The sequence below is a fragment of the Microtus ochrogaster genome, chromosome 19 (assembly GCF_000317375.1).
Source record: "Microtus ochrogaster isolate Prairie Vole_2 chromosome 19, MicOch1.0, whole genome shotgun sequence".
NCBI lineage: Eukaryota > Metazoa > Chordata > Mammalia > Rodentia > Cricetidae > Microtus > Microtus ochrogaster.
Window position 1 is genome coordinate 23,208,059 of NC_022021.1, and position 17,527 is coordinate 23,225,585.

Below are 17,527 nucleotides of genomic sequence, written 5' to 3' on the forward strand. Positions count from 1 at the left end.
GCATTTATAAGTAAAAATAAGATTCTGTGTGATTATTTGGGAGCTGAATGGTGGCCTCCCAAAGACAAAAGAGATCAAAGAGCAAAGAATTTTTTTAAAAAGCCCAACAACAGGGGCTGGGGAGATGGCTCAGAAGAGCATTGCCTGCTCTTCCAAAGGTCCTGAGTTCAATTCCCAGCAACCACATGGTGGCTCACAACCATTTGTAATGGGGTCTGGTGCCCTCTTCTGGCCTGCAGACACACACACAGACAGAATATTGTATGCATAATAAATACTTTTTAAAAAGTCCAACAACATTCTATACAGCTGTAGAAAAATACATTCATTAGTTTCAAAAAATTCAGACAACTCAATATTTATCTCTAGGCTGTGTCCATACTAGAAGGGACCACTTCTAGTGTTTACCTCCTTCCTTCCTCCTCCCTCTGCTCTCCTTTTCTCATATCCCTTCCTCTCTTTCCTTCCTTCTCCCCTTACTAATTAGCATGGACCCTGAAGTCTCTGAAGAAGGTGGTGACGACAAGAGCACCTCTGTCTGTGTTGGCCGAGAGGATGACATTAGAAAGTCGGAAAGAATGACAGCTGTTGTCCATGACAGAGAAGTGGTCATTTTCTACCACAAAGGGGAATACCATGCTATGGACATTCGCTGTTACCGTAAGATTTTGTTTTTAGAATTTGTACTTGTTCATCACAAAACTATCAAAGTTCAGTTTAGTGATTAGATATAATATCAATTCCTTTTCAGATTCTGGAGGACCCTTGCACTTGGGAGAAATTGAGGTATGTAAAATTAAATTTACTCTAAGCAAATTCAGATGTTTCCAATATTTTTATTATTGGAACCTCTGTGGGAACCACTTTAGCATGTCTGTTTCTGGTGTACAGGACTAAAGCACATGCCGATGTGAGCACTGTAGGACTGTCGAGGGTTTTAGCCCATGAAGAACTTGCTACTCAGTGTGTCTGCCACAGCCCAGCACTCTTGACACAGTGGCACCTATTGGACATGTAGAAGCCCACTCCCACAAATGCTTCCTGAAGTTAAGCAAACGGCTGTGTTTAAAGCAGATCCAGGTGGTGCCCATGCTCCTTAAGGCTTGGCAACACGTCCTTAGGACAGTTGAAAAGTTGGACCACAGATTTCATGTCCATTTGCACTCAGACCTTCAGTAACTCCCAGGCCTTACAATTCTTCTAGAAGCTACTGAAAATTCCTCTGGCTGCATTGGAAGCCCCACCCCTTTTTTTGTGGCTCAGAGGCAGCTTGGTCTTCTGCCAGTCAGCCCTCTTCTGCCAGCCAGCCCTCTTCTGCTGGTGCTCCCGCTGAGTTCTAGCCGGCGACAGAAACTCCATTGTCCTCCTTTTGCTTAGGGCTGGATAACTTGGAAATTGGAAATAGGAGAGGGAAACACTGCTTTTGTAATAAACATTTTTTAGTATTTATTTAAATATATTGATATAAACATTTGTAATGTGTATTTGCTTATTTCTGCATGGAAAAAGAGTAACTGTGTGGAGGTGGCTGTCTTCTTCCATCACATGAGTTCCCAGGAACTCAGTCATCAGCCTTAGTGGCAAGTGCCTTCACCTGCTGAGCCATTTCACTGGCAAGCTCCTCATTGTTTATGAGACAGTCTCATTGTGTAGTCCAGGCTGGCATCAAGATCCTCTGATCCTGAGTGCATGCAAGTCTGCCTGGTGTGGTTCTTTAACCCGATTCTCCTACATTAGATTCTTAACTAAATCTGAAACCTATCTTAAACACTTGTAATGTCAGCCTATTAAATCTTTTGTTTTTCCCCTCTAGGATTTCAATGGACAATCATGTATAGTTTGCCCCTGGCATAAATACAAAATCACTTTGGCAACAGGAGAAGGATTATACCAGTCTATAAACCCTAAAGACCCATCAGCAAGACCTGAGTGGTGCTCCAAGGGAATAAAGCAAAGGATACACACTGTGACGGTGGACAATGGCAACATTTATGTGACACTTTCTAAGGAGCCTTTTAAATGTGACTCTGATTATTATGCCACTGGAGAATTCAAAGTGATTCGGAGTTCTTCCTGATTAAAAAATACGAATGGCAGCAAAATTATGTGTATGTTTGAAAACATTTTACAGTTATTTTGTTCCAGTACCAAAGATAATTTTTTTCCAACATAGGTACATGTAACTTTAAAAACCACTGGTTTTTCCAGGGCCTGCAGATGAGCCAGTGGCTCAGAGCTCTTGCTCTTCTTCCTCACCCTCACACCTCACAGTTGCTTCTGACTCCAGCTCCAGGGAATCTTCTGGCCTGTATGGGCACCAGCACACATCTCATAAATAAACATAAAAGCAAGTATTTTTTAAAGTCCTGGATTTGGTGGTTTTGAAAGCACGTTTACTTTAGTATGACTCTGGGCCACTGAAGGTCGACAGAATATATCCCATCCCTCTCTGGACTGATTGGAATCTGTCCTTTAGAGGCTCAGATGATCCAGTTAGGAAGGTTACAAGGTCAGTAACAGATAAAACAGAAGGTGTAACAGGAAAAGTTGAAGTGGGAGAAGATTTCTTTAAATCTGCAGGTTTATTTGGGAACAGTCACAGAATGGCCTCCATCCCTCTCTCCTATGGTTCCCAGCATTCTTCTGTTCTTGTGTTGCTTTGTCCTCCTGTTTTAAATTATGGTTTTTACAGTTTTAAAAGTAAAATTAGGTATTCTGAGACACTCAAATTTTAATTGTATACTTTTGCTTACAAATGTTTAGCAGACATTTATTTATATGTCAAATTGCCTCTAATGAGGCCAACATATGTGTTGAACTTAAAAATGAGAAACTTAAAACTAGGCATACTGGTACACACGTCTGATTCCAGCATTCTGAGGCAGAGGCAGGTGGATCTCTGTGGTTTTGAGGCCAGTCTGGTGTACACGGTGAGCTCCAGGCAGCCAGAGCTCCATAGTGAGACCCTGCAGGAGAGGGAGGAGGGTGCTAGATGTCAAAACCAAATAAAACTTGCTTTGACTTGTCTCTTAACAGGGCTAATTTCTGAACCCTGTCTCGAAAAACCAAAAAAAAAAAAAAAAATACAGAAAAAATACAAAATATAAAAAACCACCCATGTTAGCAAAGTCTCTTAGGAACCAAAGTATTTTGTTTGCATGAAACTTTCAAATAGAAGTTTAAAAGAATTTTGGAGAACAGTTTGTGCGTACGTGCATGTGTGTGTGTGCGCACGCGCACCCGGCATGTGCGTGTGTGTGTGTGTGTGTGTGTACGTGCGTGTGTGTGTGCGTGCATGTGTGTGTGTGTGTACAGATTCCCATAAATGTGTAGTATTTGTTCCTCAGAGTTTACAAGCAGACTGATGTTCTCTTGGTTTACCCTGACCTTACTACACCAGTAATTTGTGGCCACTGCTGCTCTACCTGCCTAGGACCCATATCGTGCTTGTTATTGGGCATATAGAGCAGCACCCTGGTGTCTGTCATGCAGAACTTAGCACTCACTCAGTAAAATGTAGGTGTAAATGGGGCCAAAAAGGGTGTGTAGGTTATGAATTCGTGGTGAGACTGTTAAAAATAAAACTAAGGGGGCCTGGAGAGATGGCTCAGAGGTTAAGAGCATTGCCTGCTCTTCCAAAGGTCCTGAGTTCAATTCCCAGAAACCACATGGTGGCTCACAACCATGGTGCCCTCTTCTAGCCTGCAGGCATACACACAGACAGAATATTGTATACATAATAAATAAATATTTTAAAAAAATAAAATAAAACTAAGTGTCAAACATAGTAATTTTCATGATGCAGGGTGAATTAAGTGCCTACCTAGTGCTTAACGTTCTCCTTCACCTGGACTCTTTCACTGGGTTGTTGTGAAAATGAGCCAGGAGCCCCGGAGAGACGACTGGCTAGCAGCACTCGCTGCTCTCGCACAGGGGACTGCAGTGTGGGCCGCGGCACCCACCTAGTGACTCACGGGTGCTTGGACCTTCTGCTGTATAGTAGTACATTTCCTTTTCTTTTGGGATATGGGTCACATCACAAAAGTTACTCATTTCTGAGAACACTAACAAGCCAGACTTGGACTTTTCAACAATGTTTCCATCAACAGTTACTCTCTGGGTTCAGAAAATGCGCCATCTCTGGGTAGAGTTCATACCAGCCTGTTATTTCTTGGATAGTCACAAATCTTATCATATCTTAGAATATAAAGTGCTTGAAAGCAACTGAAGTTGCGCCATTCAGCAAATCTAGGACTTGGTTTAGGCGACCAAGAATAGCAGCATTTCTGTCAGGAGCCAATGGCAGTGACAGACAATATGGAAATAAAAGTGATCACTTTGCCAGGTTCAGTGCTGTGACCCTGTACTCCTGGAATCTCAGGAGGTTGAGGCAGGACAATCATTTGAGCCAGGAATTCATAGCTGGAATGGGGATATGACCAAACTCCATTAATAGATAACAACCTCACCTTATCATTCTGTCCCATCAGATTTGCAATTTTTTTATAAGTTTATGGCATCTGAATTTCAAGTCCTTCATAACTTTACAAATGACTTATAAAATCAGTAGGGAGACTTGGCTACTCTGCCTGTAAATATAAAGAAATACAGTTTTTACTATTTCTGAAAGTGTAGCATTTTTTAAATAAAGTTTTTGTCTGCCTGTATGTATGCACACCACACTCCATCTGGTATGCAGAAGCTGGAAGAGGGCAGTAGATCCCCAGGGGCTGCAGTTGCAAACAGTTGTTGGTGCTAAGAACTGAATCTGGCCTCTCTGTAAGAGAAGCAAGTGCTCTTAACTGAGCCATCTCTTCAGCCTCAAAATGTATAACTTTTAGTTATGAAATTTTCCTTTCCAAATAAGCATTTAGAATAATTCTTAATTAAAAATATAAATGAATTAGGAATACATCAATATTATAAACAGTGTAAACTCTAGCCCAACAAAATATGAATTCTCTTATTTGGTAAAAGTATTGTATAGTCAGGGCAGGGAAGTTGCTCAGTGGTTACAGGCATGTTCTGTTCTTCTAGAGGACCTGTGTTTGGTTTCTAGCATCCTTGTCAGGTGGCTCCCGGAGATTTGACACTCTCTTCTGGCCTGTTTAGGTACCTGCACATTTACTATGTAAAATATGTAAAAAAAAATAAAAAAAACTGGGTAGTCAGACATATCTTCTACATTGTTTCCTTTTATTCTCTATGCCATATAAATACAAGAGAATGATGTCATCATTTTCCCTGCTCTGCCCCTTTAAAAAGAGCATTCAGCATATGAAAACTAGTCTTCTGGTTTTGTCTGATGAGATGTTCCCATGGATGGATGACTGCTAAGCTCTCTGGAGTGGTATTTGTCTCTGGAGCTCTCATTCAGTTCAGCTGATTGGTCAAACACAGAGTGTAAAACCTGGATCTTGTTACTCTGCTTGTTGGCAGGAGGCTTGGTGAGAGTTGCGAGGTGGTCCGGCTTCTCCGGCAGTGATCTGTAAGGTTTCGCTGTGATTTCACCTTCCGAGAACATGGGCTGTGGAAGCGCAGGCTCAGAAAAGGCTTTCCTAAAGTTCTCACTCTCTCTGTTTTGCCTTAGGGATTCTTCTTCTTGGAAAATGTTCTTTATCTTTGCCAGCACGGCATTAACATAGACTGCCTGTATCAATAAAAAATGTTGAAAAGTAATGTTTCTTTTTAAGATACTAGCAGCTACACACAAAAAGTCAGTAACATGTCTAATACAGTCAATAATCTACATGTTTTAATTTAAAATGCCCTTTGAGGAAACCCTGACACATGGCAAGCAATAGATTGATTCCTTATCCTAAGTATGGAAAAGTGTTTAAATAAAATATGCATAAGACGAATCTCAGACGTGAGAAATGCAGCAAGTTTATTCATTCAGCTTATTCTGCATTCCTGATGATGGCAGTGAGCCAAGAGGGAGGGGCACAGCATCGGTCACGAAGCTAAAGGAACTAGTTTACCTTACAGAAGAACTGCCTAAGGATAAATACTGCAGTGTTTCCTTCCTCCCCTTCAGATTTCTAGTAGAACCTTTATTGCAGTGACACATTACTTCGCTGTGATATTTCCGTGAATGTGTATATTGCATCTGAATCTCATCCACCCTCTCTTCACCAGTGCCTTGCCTCTCTGGTAGCCCGTCCACTAGTGTAGGTGTTTTAAAAGATCATTATAGTTCATACGCAATGAGACAAAACATACAATACTTTCTTTTCTGTGTCTTTCTGATTAACAGGATGTCCTCAGGTTCATTCCTTCAACTTGTTCCAAATGATATAATTTCATCTCCAGGGTTTATTCTGCATTGGTTGGATGATCATGCCATTTTTGTCTTCCTTCTGTTTTATACTGTATTAAATGTATTGATTTACAAATGCAGAACCATCCTAACATCCCTGAAGTGAAACTGACTTAATCATGTTGGATGCTTTTTTAAGGTATATTTCTGAGTTCAGTTTGCAAGTATCATATTAAGAATTTTTGCTCCTAATTAATTTCAAAGATAATAAAGAGTTATCAAAGATTATATTTTGGCCTATTGTCTTTCTTTCACTTACTTTTCTTCCTTTCTCATTTTTATATGTGTAAAGCTTATATTAATGGCTCAAATATATTGTGAAAAGTAGCATTTATGTGTTGATTAAAAGCACACATATTTTGCTACTATTGTATGGAATATTGTGTAGATATTTGTTAAATCCATTGGCCTTATTGTTTCTAACTCATACATATTTATAACCATTGTGTCTCCTCAATAGATTGTTCTTAGATTTAAATGTGGAATGTTTTCCCATAGGGTTGGTCCCTAATGATGGACTTATTTTGGGATGTTCGGTAATTTTAGTTCATGTGTACTACCTACAGAAAATATTTCATATTTTCTAGGGGTGAGGCATATTCTAGGGGTTCTATCTTGCCCTGGACCCACGTCCTCCCCTGCTTCCACTGTCGTGCTGTTCTGCCTCGTGTGCCTTTTCATTGGTTCCTCCAATATCTTGTCTTTTCATGTTGATAGCAGACTCTTAAAGCACAATTTCTTAATTCTCATATAGTTCAGCTTATTAATGCTTTTCTTTATATTGTGTGGGATTTTTTCTGTTCAAAGAAGTCATCAATTATACCCAAGGTCATGAGAACATTCTCATCTATTATATTCTAAAAGCTGTTTTGTTTTGTGTTTCACTTACAGATTTATAATCTATGTGGAATAGGTATGAGGTAAAAGAAAAATACTTACCCCAATGGTATTCAGTTGATCTGCCCCTACTTATCAGGAAAATCCTTTTTGTATTGTCTTAGAACATTATTGCCCCCAGTTTCTTTGTGTGTGGGTCTGTTTACAGGAGCTTCATAAAATGTCTTCTATTTTTTATTTAATTATTTATTTATTATTTTAGTTTTTTGAGACAAGGTTTCTCTGTGTAGCTTTGGAACCTGTCCTGGAACTCACTCTGTAGACCAGGCTGGCCTCGAACTCACAGAGATCTGCCTGCCTCTGCCTCCCAAATGCTGAGATTAAAAGTGTGCACCCCGTTTTTATAACTGAAAGAGTAAGTTCTGCTAGTTTGTGAGCATAGCACATCCTCTGTTTACTTCAGTCTTTTTAAAATTTCTAAATTTTTATGATTTTGCCATAGTCCTTATACATTTTGTTAACGTTTATCATATTGCAACATGCATCAATATTAAACTTTTCCCACAATCTATAAACTTGATGCAGTCTAAATTAAAATCCAAACAGGTGTGCAGATGTGTGTGTGTGTGTATGCGCGCACATGCACATAAATTGACTGGCTGATTCTAGATTGAACAGTGAGAGCTGAGGGTACAAATCAGCTCAGTTCTTGCCTAATGTGCACAGACATCATAGGCTTGGTTTCAAGCAATGCATAAACCAGGCATGGTTGTAAGGGCCTGTAATCCCAGCAAACAAGAGGTGGAGGAGGCAGGGTTAAAATTCAAGGGAAGAAGGGAAGCATATGTGTTGATGTGTTTTACAGCAAGGAGCAGGCAAGACAGGGCAGGAGAGCAGCCTGAGGCCTCAAACCTTTCGCTTCTATTCTTTCAAGAAAACCAGAGCTACATCCACTCCCACAAGGACGGCTCTGATGCCTTCTGTAGCAGGATGGTGGGATAGAAATGTCCTCCGCATGACTCTGCAAGCGAGAAGAGCCAGTCCAGCGACAGAACGAGTGAAGGCTGGAGGACAGCAGAGAAGGGAGAACTGAAAGACAGCGAAGCAGCAAGGCCGCTTGGCCAAGGTTCCAGACAGTCAGCAGCTCCAGCCTTCATGCCAGAACACCAAGGTGCGTCAGAGTGCTGAGAGTCCCAGAGATGCTGCCACACCATCTTAACAGCAGGAGAAACCCATAGTTCGTGCAAGCCTCATTGTCCAGTGCTGCGGTTTGTTCTGAAGGTGACTCACTGCTCAGAGTGTCTTGCTGGGATCCAGTGTGAAAAGGACATACTGTTAAGGACTGCGCTATGCTGGATTTCAGACTCCACGGAAAGGTCAAAATTCCAAGGCCCTGAGGATTCCAGAGCAGTGACAAGGTGACAGTCAAGGAGAGGAGCAGCTCTGCTGGTCATTGAGAAGTTTATGCAGAGGGAAGTGCAAGATGTGGGGACACAGCGGTCAGTACCCACCCCTGTTTATTAGTTTATTCTCAGTTGGAATGCTGAAAGGTCAGTAGATAAAGTTCACTTCCCACGGGTTCCCTCTCTCCCATCACCAGTCAGAGGTTAGCTGTCTGTTTGCTTCCCATACTCTTTGGGGTGTCTGAAGATACACTTGGACATTTGCCTGGGCATCTGGAGTAAGAGCGTACTCACCTATCAGAGATTGTTGAGGTTCAGGAGAGACATGCCTCAGCCCTGTTACTGATGGGGCTGTCATGGCTCCTTAGCATGCACACATGCCTGTGAGGTGAATACGGCTCTGCCACACGCATCACTGGCCAAGCCAAGTAGAAAATGCAGGGCGGGGCAGAGCAAGCTCGGACACTAGTCTGTTTGGTGGGGGATTCAATGGCCACAGGCCTCATCTTCGTCCACTAGCCCCACTTCCCCACCAGTCACATTCGGCTGCCGTGTTAGAGGACAGGAGAGAAACTGCCATCCATGGGTCTCAGCTAGGGGGAGGTTTGAGTGTTTTTTTCCTTTCTTTACATTATGTTTTTTCTTGCTTGTGTCTAATTACACTTTTCATTTTAATTGGATTTTTAAATTCCTGTCTTACTGCTTTTAGCTCTTTACTTTATTCTATATTGTCTCTGCCTCATTCTTTCCTGTTGTTATTGGTTGTGGCATTGCTGTTATGTTTTATACTTGTCTGCTGTGTTTCTGTATCCAGAAGATTTGTTTTCCTGTTGTTACTATGATTATCTTCATCCCTTTGAGTGATTCTTTATACAGAACTCTCAAGAAAAGGCTTCTGGCCAAGCAGTGGTGGCACACAACTTTAACCCCAGCACTTAGGAGGAGGCAGAGGCAGGAGGATATCTTTGAGTTCAAGGTCAGCCTGGTCTGTAGAGCGAGTTTCAAAACAGCCAAGACTACACAGAGAAACCTTGTAGTTTCGAAAAACCAAAAGGGGAAAAAAGGAAAGAAAAGGCTTTTTGCTAAGACCCTCACATAATATTAGATATCTGTCTAATAGGTGTACAAATCCAAATATAGAAATACAAGAGCTAGGAGTAAAACAAGGCCCAGAACTCCTCCAAAAGTTCATATCTGAATCCAAAGATACTGAGGCATATGAACGGCAAGGAATTCAGAGATTGTTCTTCAAAATGATGACTGAATTTGAATAAAATACAAATGAACAGCTGAATGAAATAGCCAAACCAACAGTATAGGCGAAACTCGAACTAGAAAATAGAAAAGTCACTTACATCTCACCAATAAACAAAGTCAACTGGAAGGCATAGTGTCAGAGACTGAAGAAGGATGAACAAATAGCACTCATGGCAGTGGAAAGGCATCATGACTGGCACAAACGGTGACTGGGGCACTGAGTAGAAGACTAGGGTATGAATAACCAGTATTGATGAATAACCAGTATTGATGAGGGAGCCAAGTATTTATGAATAACCAGTATTTATGAATAACCAGTATTGATGAAGGAGCCAAGCTATAAAAGACAGAGAAGCTTATTCAGTGAAAGAGCACAAAACTTCCAATATATTCCCAGTGCAAGAAGAATTTAGAACCAAGTAGCAACAAGAAGTTTGAATACCTTATGTAAACAGGAGTATATGCCTTAAATATACAAAGAAGCAGGCCACCACACAGTAGAACCTGAGCACTGGTTGGTGGGGAGGGGGAGGGTCAGACAAATCCCCGCAGGTTATGCAAGTCAGCCTAGCTGAACTGATGTAGTCTAGGTTCAGTGAGCCTGTCTCCGAAGACCAGGTGAACAATGATCAAGGAAGATCTCCAATATACTCTTGCCTCTGTGCATATATGCATGTGTACATGTACACATAACACACATACATATATCACACACACACACACACACACACACACACACACACACACACAACTTTCCAAACTGGCCAATTTGCATTGCAAACAAAACCCAAGAAATTCTGCCTGCAAGGAACTCACATCACTAACAAAGTCATACACAGACTGAAAGTGAAAGGCCAGAAAATTATATTCTACAAAAAAATATGAAACCAAGCAGGAAAATCTATATTCACATCAAACAAAATATACATCAAACCAAAATGGTCAAAGGGACAAAAAGGCCTCTATCAACAGAAGGAACTATACTAAGTGGCTTTTCATTGCTCAGAGAAGTAACTGAAAATCCATTTTAAAGAAGGAAAGGTTGGTTTGGCTCAAGGTCTCAGAGGTCTCACCTGAGGCTAGCTGTCTCCATTGCTTTGGCTTTGGAAATTTTAACAAAAATTCACAGATGAGATATCCAATTAATTTATGCAATGCTAATCAATCTCATTAATAATCAAGAACATGTAAACTAGAAGCAGTATTATAGCACCCCCTTAAAAAATGGCTGAAATAGAAAATGTTGACAGTATCAGGCACCACTGGTGACGTAATAGGACTGTTATGGTCTTCTAGGATGTGTTTTAATTGCTAAAAGCCATTGTCAAAGCTTTTTTACAGCATGTGTTTAGTGATAAGTGCTTGCATTTCCTATAACCTAGCAATTATTTATTTATATACAGTGCTCTGTCTGCATGTCTGCCTGCAGGCCAGAAGAGGGCACCAGATCTCATTACAGATGGTTGTGAGCCACCATGTGGTTGCTGGGAATTGAACTCAGGACTTGTGGAAGAGCAGCCAGTGCTCTTAACCTCTGAACAACCTAGCAGTTTCAACAAAGGACATGTACAAAGATATGTATGGCAGCTGTGAAGGTTCAAACTAGGAGCAATCTAAAATGCCCATGGGTAGTTGAGTATCAATCACTAAAACCCTACACAGCAATAGACAGGAATAGACTCTGCTATAATAAGTAATAAATTTCATAATGACAATGGTGAGCAGGAGCAGCAGATGTGAAAGAAAATGTGTGCCATGATTCAATCTACATTCAATCTAAAAAGCTGAATCACCCGCAAGTCGAAATGTCTGTCACACATATGGAAGAGAAGCAAGAATGATGTTGTGATAGCTGGCAATGTTTTCCCTCATGGCGAAATAGACCAATAGATCTTGTGATAATTCGTCAAGATAAGACCTTTCTTGAATTGTGTTTTTAATAAAGCCTATATGGATATTTTTAATGGATGGAAATTCATATAATTGATACAATCTTTTATATTTTTGTCATGCCCACCACTTATAGTCAAAATATAGTAGCTGTGTTCTTCAAAGTCATAGTCCCCAAATAATGGAATACTAACTAAAACCATCATGAGACAATGGCTATCACTAGACAACAAGATCTCTCAAAGCAAAAGTTAATCTGTTTTGACTAAATTTTATCAAATTTACTAAATTTGATTAAATTTCATTAGATAGCAATTACCTTTAGAGAAGTAAAATCATATAAGCAAACTGTGTCCCGAGGTTGTTGGGCAGGAATCAGACGACTTGTATGGAATCATTTTGCCAGTGGTGTGCCTTGGCTGGTGACATTAAAGCTGATACCAGATGCCATAGTATGCTACTTCTAACAATGTGTGAAATACATTTGTGTTAGAATCTAGCAGTTAACTTACCAAATAAATTAGTGCTGCGTAGGAAGCATACATTATGCTGGTTAAAGCAGTTTTTGCTGGAAAAGAAATTATTTCAAACAAAGAACCCTTTCTGACCTGCAAAAACAACAAAAAAGTTTATTAAAACGAAAAATTTCAAGATTTCGATTTTATATTTTACAATATTAAGATAATTTAAACTTTTTATCTAAAGAAAATTGTCTCTATTTTTAACTATCTGGGCTTCTCATCCTGTGAAAATCCATTTTTTGCTTCTCCCATTAGCAAGAAGACATATCCCTTTACTAATAAAAACCAGCAGCAAATCTACACAAGTTTGAAATTTCTGTTTCTGAAACCTGAAATATTTCAGCATTACAGCTGTGAAATGTGCTGGCTAGGAGGTGCTCCCCTGAGTATTAGAAAAGGCTTTTCTTTGTCCAAATCCGTGCAATCATTCTTTACTAAATTATTCACAGCCTCAATTAAGCCTACAGTAATCAACATGCTAAGCATTTCCTGGAGATTAATGACCTGCTTGGAAATGTTAATCATGGGACTGCTGCAGCCAGCCTTGACCTTAGGCGATCAGTAAGCTTCAGGCCAGGCTCCCGGCTCTTACTTAGCCTGCCGCTCTGAAGGATCTACGCTAATGATCCTAAGCACACCAGTGTGGCATATTCAGTTTAAGGGGATTTTTCATATAGCCACCCCTTTGCATGGAACAGGCTATGAAATGAGGCATTTCCTTACCCCTCCCAGTGAAGTGCAGTTAGCCATGCTATTCATCAGCTTCGGTGACTGTCCAAACGGTAGGGCTATAACTAATAGTCATAGAAACACGCAGTAGACAGTGCAGTCATGCTAGGAAGAACAGTGCATGCATGGCCCCACAGGTCCTGGGAAGCTGTGTCATGATTTTCTTTTAATTCTCAACATTAAAAAATATTCTCCATAAAAAAAAAAAAAGAAATGCAGTTCTGACTTATTCCCTAGCATCACCAAAAAAGCCCCAAAACAATCAAAACTTTACCCATACATAAGAGCATGTGTTTCAGCCATTGGGGGTGGAAGGGAAGCTGAGGCAGGAGGATTCCTTCAGCACAGCAGGTTGAGGGCAGCCTGGGCAGCATAAGACGATCTCATTTTGCAAAAGTTATTTACACTATCAAGAAAAAAAAAAGCCAAAATAATCAATAATAGCAGACAGGTTAGGAAAATGAACTTTAACCAAGAATATATTCTGCAGCCTTTAAGTGTGCTTCTGAAGTGTATTTTAATAAATTTTTATGCTACAGGTGTTGTGCTGCCCCCCTTCGTAAACTGACAGGGTAGCAGACAGAATGACCCTAATGTTTATAAAATGTTTTATTTACTTAGCTTAAATAAAACAGCAGTACTGCCAAATATGTGCTTTATAAACACTCAATTTTATCCTTAGAACAACCCCAGGAAGGTGACATTTTTTATTGTTACCATTCCACAAAGAGCCAAGGAATAAAAGAAGGACCCTCTTGCAGCAACATAGCTGCTAACGGCAAAGTTAGCCGTGCATGAGGAATCACACCCAGGCCTGCCCCCTGTCCTGCTGGGAGAGAGGAGGATGGAACCAGCACATATTTATGCCAAGGTTTTGTCCAGAAGACAAGAAAATGCTAAAGTACTTAGTGAAGTGCCTGGGCACAGGTAGCATTAAGTGACTTGACAGCTATTAATATCTCATGGCATATGAGAAAGAATGGGGTTAAAAGTGTATGCCCAGCAAATGATTAAACTCTAATAAAAGTGAGCCAAACTGGTGGAAGTCAAGGAAGCAGATGCCTTCCTCACAGGAGTGAGATCAGTGCTGAAGAAGGTAGATTTTTGGGATATGGCTACCATAAAGAGTGTTCTATTTATGAGAATTCATTGAGTTATGCTTTCAATGACTTGTACACTTGTCTGAATATTTTGATTTAAAATTTAAGAATTCTGTCCATCTTTCATGGATAAAAAAAAATACAACTAGCTTTTTATAGAAAAAAATGGACAGAACTGTGCCAAAATTGAGATGGCTTCTGTTTGAATAATACAGCTGTCTGTCTACTAACATTCACGGAACATTCCGTATATGCCAGCATCTCTCCTTATTTTAATCTCTAAGAAATCTGTGCAGTAGGAAGAGGGGCTCAGAGACGACTCTTCTGTGCTGTCCAGCTAAGCTGAAGAAGCAGAGGCTGATGTGCGAGTGTGCTGGCCTCGCTTTGGCTGCCTGCTGCCAGCAAGGGGTTTGTGGAATGCAAAACTAATAAGAGGCCAAAAAAGCTCTCAGCTAAGAGTGGGGGACTTAGTGTGAACTGCCTGGTTGTTTCTTCGAGCCACACCAACTCCCAGATATCCTTTCTTAATGCTGTCAATAAATGCTTTATACTTCGGTAAGAACTCATCCCCAAGGAAATGGATTTCCTCTAATTTATCTCTGTAAATCAGCATGGAGAATGTCTCCGCTTCCCTGGGAACTGAGTCAAAGGCCACATCTTCTTTCCTCCCAATGTACAGATGGCACAGCTCATGGCTGCAGAGGGCAAGCATATGGGGAAAGAGTGGGAGAAGGAAAGCAGATCTACTCAACAAGATGTGTCTTTGTAGATCTAGAGGAAGGTCTGTGCTGAACGAGTAGGGAGTCATACCAAATAAAATAAAACTGGTGTCTGTAAGAAATCGTACTTTGTTTCACTACACAGTTCCCTGGATTTATTCTCTTATTAAAGGCAATTAAAATGATTAGTTTCAAAATTAATTATGTGGATACCTGTTATACTTGTAATTAATTTTGTCTATTGTCTAAGGATTGCTGTTTTTAGTATCATATTGCTTTCGATTTCTGTAACAAATCGTTCCCAGAGGAAACATTTCCTCCAAAATTTGTGTGGCTACCAGCAAGCAGCATTTTTTCAGTTTTGTGGCTCACGTGCAGTGGTGGTTTGGATAAGAATGGCCCCCATAGGTTAAAGTAGTTGAGTGCTTAGCCGTCAGGGAGTGGCATTATTTGAGAGAGAGTGGAAGGTGTGGCCTTGCTGGAGTGAAGTGTGTCATGGGGATGGGCTTTGAGATTTCCAAAGTCCATGCCAGACCCAGTTTCTCTTTCTTGGCCTGTAGTTCAGGATCTTAGCTACTTCCCCAGCACCTTGCCTGCCTGCCACCGTGTTCCCTGCTGTGATGCTGCTGCACTAAGCCCTAAAACTGTAAGCCCCAGTGAACTGCTTTCCTTTGTAAGACTTGCCTTGGTCATGGTGTCTTCACAGAACACTGCATGCTTTCTTAATATTATAAACCACCTTGCTCTGCTTCTGCCTTTTAGCAGGAGTAGCATATAGATAAACTAAAATAATAAGCAGGAGACGTTTGAAAAAATAGGAGTCTTTGTTTACATTTTCTTGGCCGACCAGAAATATTTTATCTTACATTTGTTTCATTAATTTTATTTATTTACATCTTTGAATTAAAGTACAGTATCAATATTATGTCAATATTTTTAGTTTGGTTACATTAATATGCACAATATATACAGTTTGAGACAAGAACCGAGTTCAACCTTTCCACTCCTTTCACATAATTGACTGTCTCATCTCATAAAGAACCACATCTGTTCATTTTCTTTTCATTAATGATGACATAAATCACAAGAAAGCCATGTTTGAGCAGCTGAGAAAATAAAGACCCAATTATACATAGCTGTAGGGTGGAGAGTTACCAGACCTGACTTCATGTTGCTCAAAATCACCTTGCTGAGGACAGGGGAAGAGCTGGGTACAAAGTTCTCTCTCTGGGACTAATGAACAAATGTAAAACGTGTTGTCCACTGTTAAGAGGGAGGCCCAGGAAGAAAGGCTTTCCTGTAAGTTGGTAAAAGCTGCGTGGCCATGTCTTTGTGCAATAACTCACCACCACATTTATAAGAAAAGCTCCTAGCACTGTACTTTTCTAGTACAGAAAGCCTGGCTCAGCATCTTGTGCAGCACCATTCCTGAGAAAGCCTTTATTCGGATGGTCCAGTAGAGGTCGGATGCCTTCTCCTTTTGGTCAACCAGGAGCAGTATGTCTTTGGAAAGTTCTTTTTTGGGAAATGGCTTTTCCCAGGTCCAAATCCCACCTGCTTGTTAGTCTTGTGGCAGGCCCATCACCCACAGAGCTGATATTTGTAAATGTGCATTTTAATTCTTAACTGGAGTACATTCTGCAGGGTGCAGGGAAGGTGGGGGAGGAGTAGAGTCCAGTGGGCTTGAACGAAATCTCCAGGCAGCATAGGGACCGAAGTACACTCGGGTTTTGCACACATCTTGCCTCTGCATGATAGAAACAGTCATCTCATCCTCTCAGGCCAGGAAGATCTTTCAGTTCTGTGGCCCCACATTAACTGGCCTTCCAGAATCAACAGCTCTGTCTGGAACTGACGTGCCTTGGCTGAAGTCAGCATCTAAGCTGACTATCTAGGTCACTGCAGCAAGAGCAGCTGCAGGCTGGAGGACTGGTGCTAGGGATGCCGGAAACCTCCAGGGTATCCTCCGCTCGGGGTTTGCATTCCTGAGGCTCAACATTATTAGCTACTCTTCCATCCCTGTGGTCTCAGCTCAGCGGAATCTGGGAAAGTTTGGGGAGTCTTATCTGTACAGTCAGGTTCAAAACCTCTGTGCTCAGGTCAGTCTGTCCTCTGGAAATTCTTTAGGAGACGTGTTTGGATTGGGCCTTTAGGCAGATCATATTTTGTACATATTTTTTATCTTAAACAATAAATCGATAAAAACATAAAATATGTTTTGCACATATTTTAAAGGCCCCAGATCTGAGCATCCATTCAAAAGACCTAGGTGTAGACATCTTAGGGGCTCTGGGTCAGCAGCATCCTTTCTCTGCTCATCTTAAGGAAACCATTACTGCAGATTTTATGTTAGACTTCCCCTGTACCAAAGGGCTCAAATATCAGCCTAGTTACATCATCAGCGTGCTAATGAAAGTGCTCCTCCATGTCCACGTTACAGGGAAGACATCTGCTTCACTGGTATTCCATTAATAAGATAAATCCAGGTACGAAGGATGCTTCTTTCTAGCGTTCATCACTTTCAGAGACCCATGGTCACTTGTAAAAGAGATAGCTTCAGATTGGTTACTAGGCCGCCATATTTACATAAAATGATATCCTCCGGGCATTCAGACAGCATAGTCCTCTGAACAATAATTCCAGCTGTCACCCCCTGAAATTCTCCACCATAAAACTTCACCTGGAAGCAGTTGGGAATATCAATTGTGGGTTATTAAGAATGAGCATAGTTTCTCTATGCTGTGACTCTCAA

General features: G+C 40.9%; 2 protein-coding genes across 4 annotated transcripts in view; one reads left to right on the forward strand and one right to left on the reverse strand.

Annotated features, from left to right (window-relative positions):
• The window catches only part of Rfesd (Rieske Fe-S domain containing), an 11,690-nt gene extending 8,078 nt beyond the window's left edge, over positions 1-3,612 (forward strand). For all 3 annotated transcript variants that reach the window (XM_005356555.3, XM_005356554.3, XM_026783854.1), the window contains exons 2-4: positions 488-660; positions 752-786; positions 1,814-3,612. In XM_005356555.3, the coding sequence (XP_005356612.1) occupies positions 489-660; positions 752-786; positions 1,814-2,077 (471 nt within the window). In that variant the 5' untranslated portion in view covers position 488 and the 3' untranslated portion in view covers positions 2,078-3,612. The remainder of the gene's footprint in view (positions 1-487; positions 661-751; positions 787-1,813) is intronic.
• A 107-nt stretch (positions 3,613-3,719) lies between these two features.
• Spata9 (spermatogenesis associated 9) overlaps positions 3,720-17,527 on the reverse strand; it is a 26,001-nt gene continuing 12,193 nt past the window's right edge. Inside the window, exons 4-5 of the mRNA XM_005356556.3 lie at positions 12,219-12,314; positions 3,720-5,650 (exon numbers count right to left, since the gene is read on the reverse strand). Of these exons, the coding sequence (XP_005356613.1) occupies positions 5,285-5,650; positions 12,219-12,314 (462 nt within the window). The 3' untranslated portion in view covers positions 3,720-5,284. The remainder of the gene's footprint in view (positions 5,651-12,218; positions 12,315-17,527) is intronic.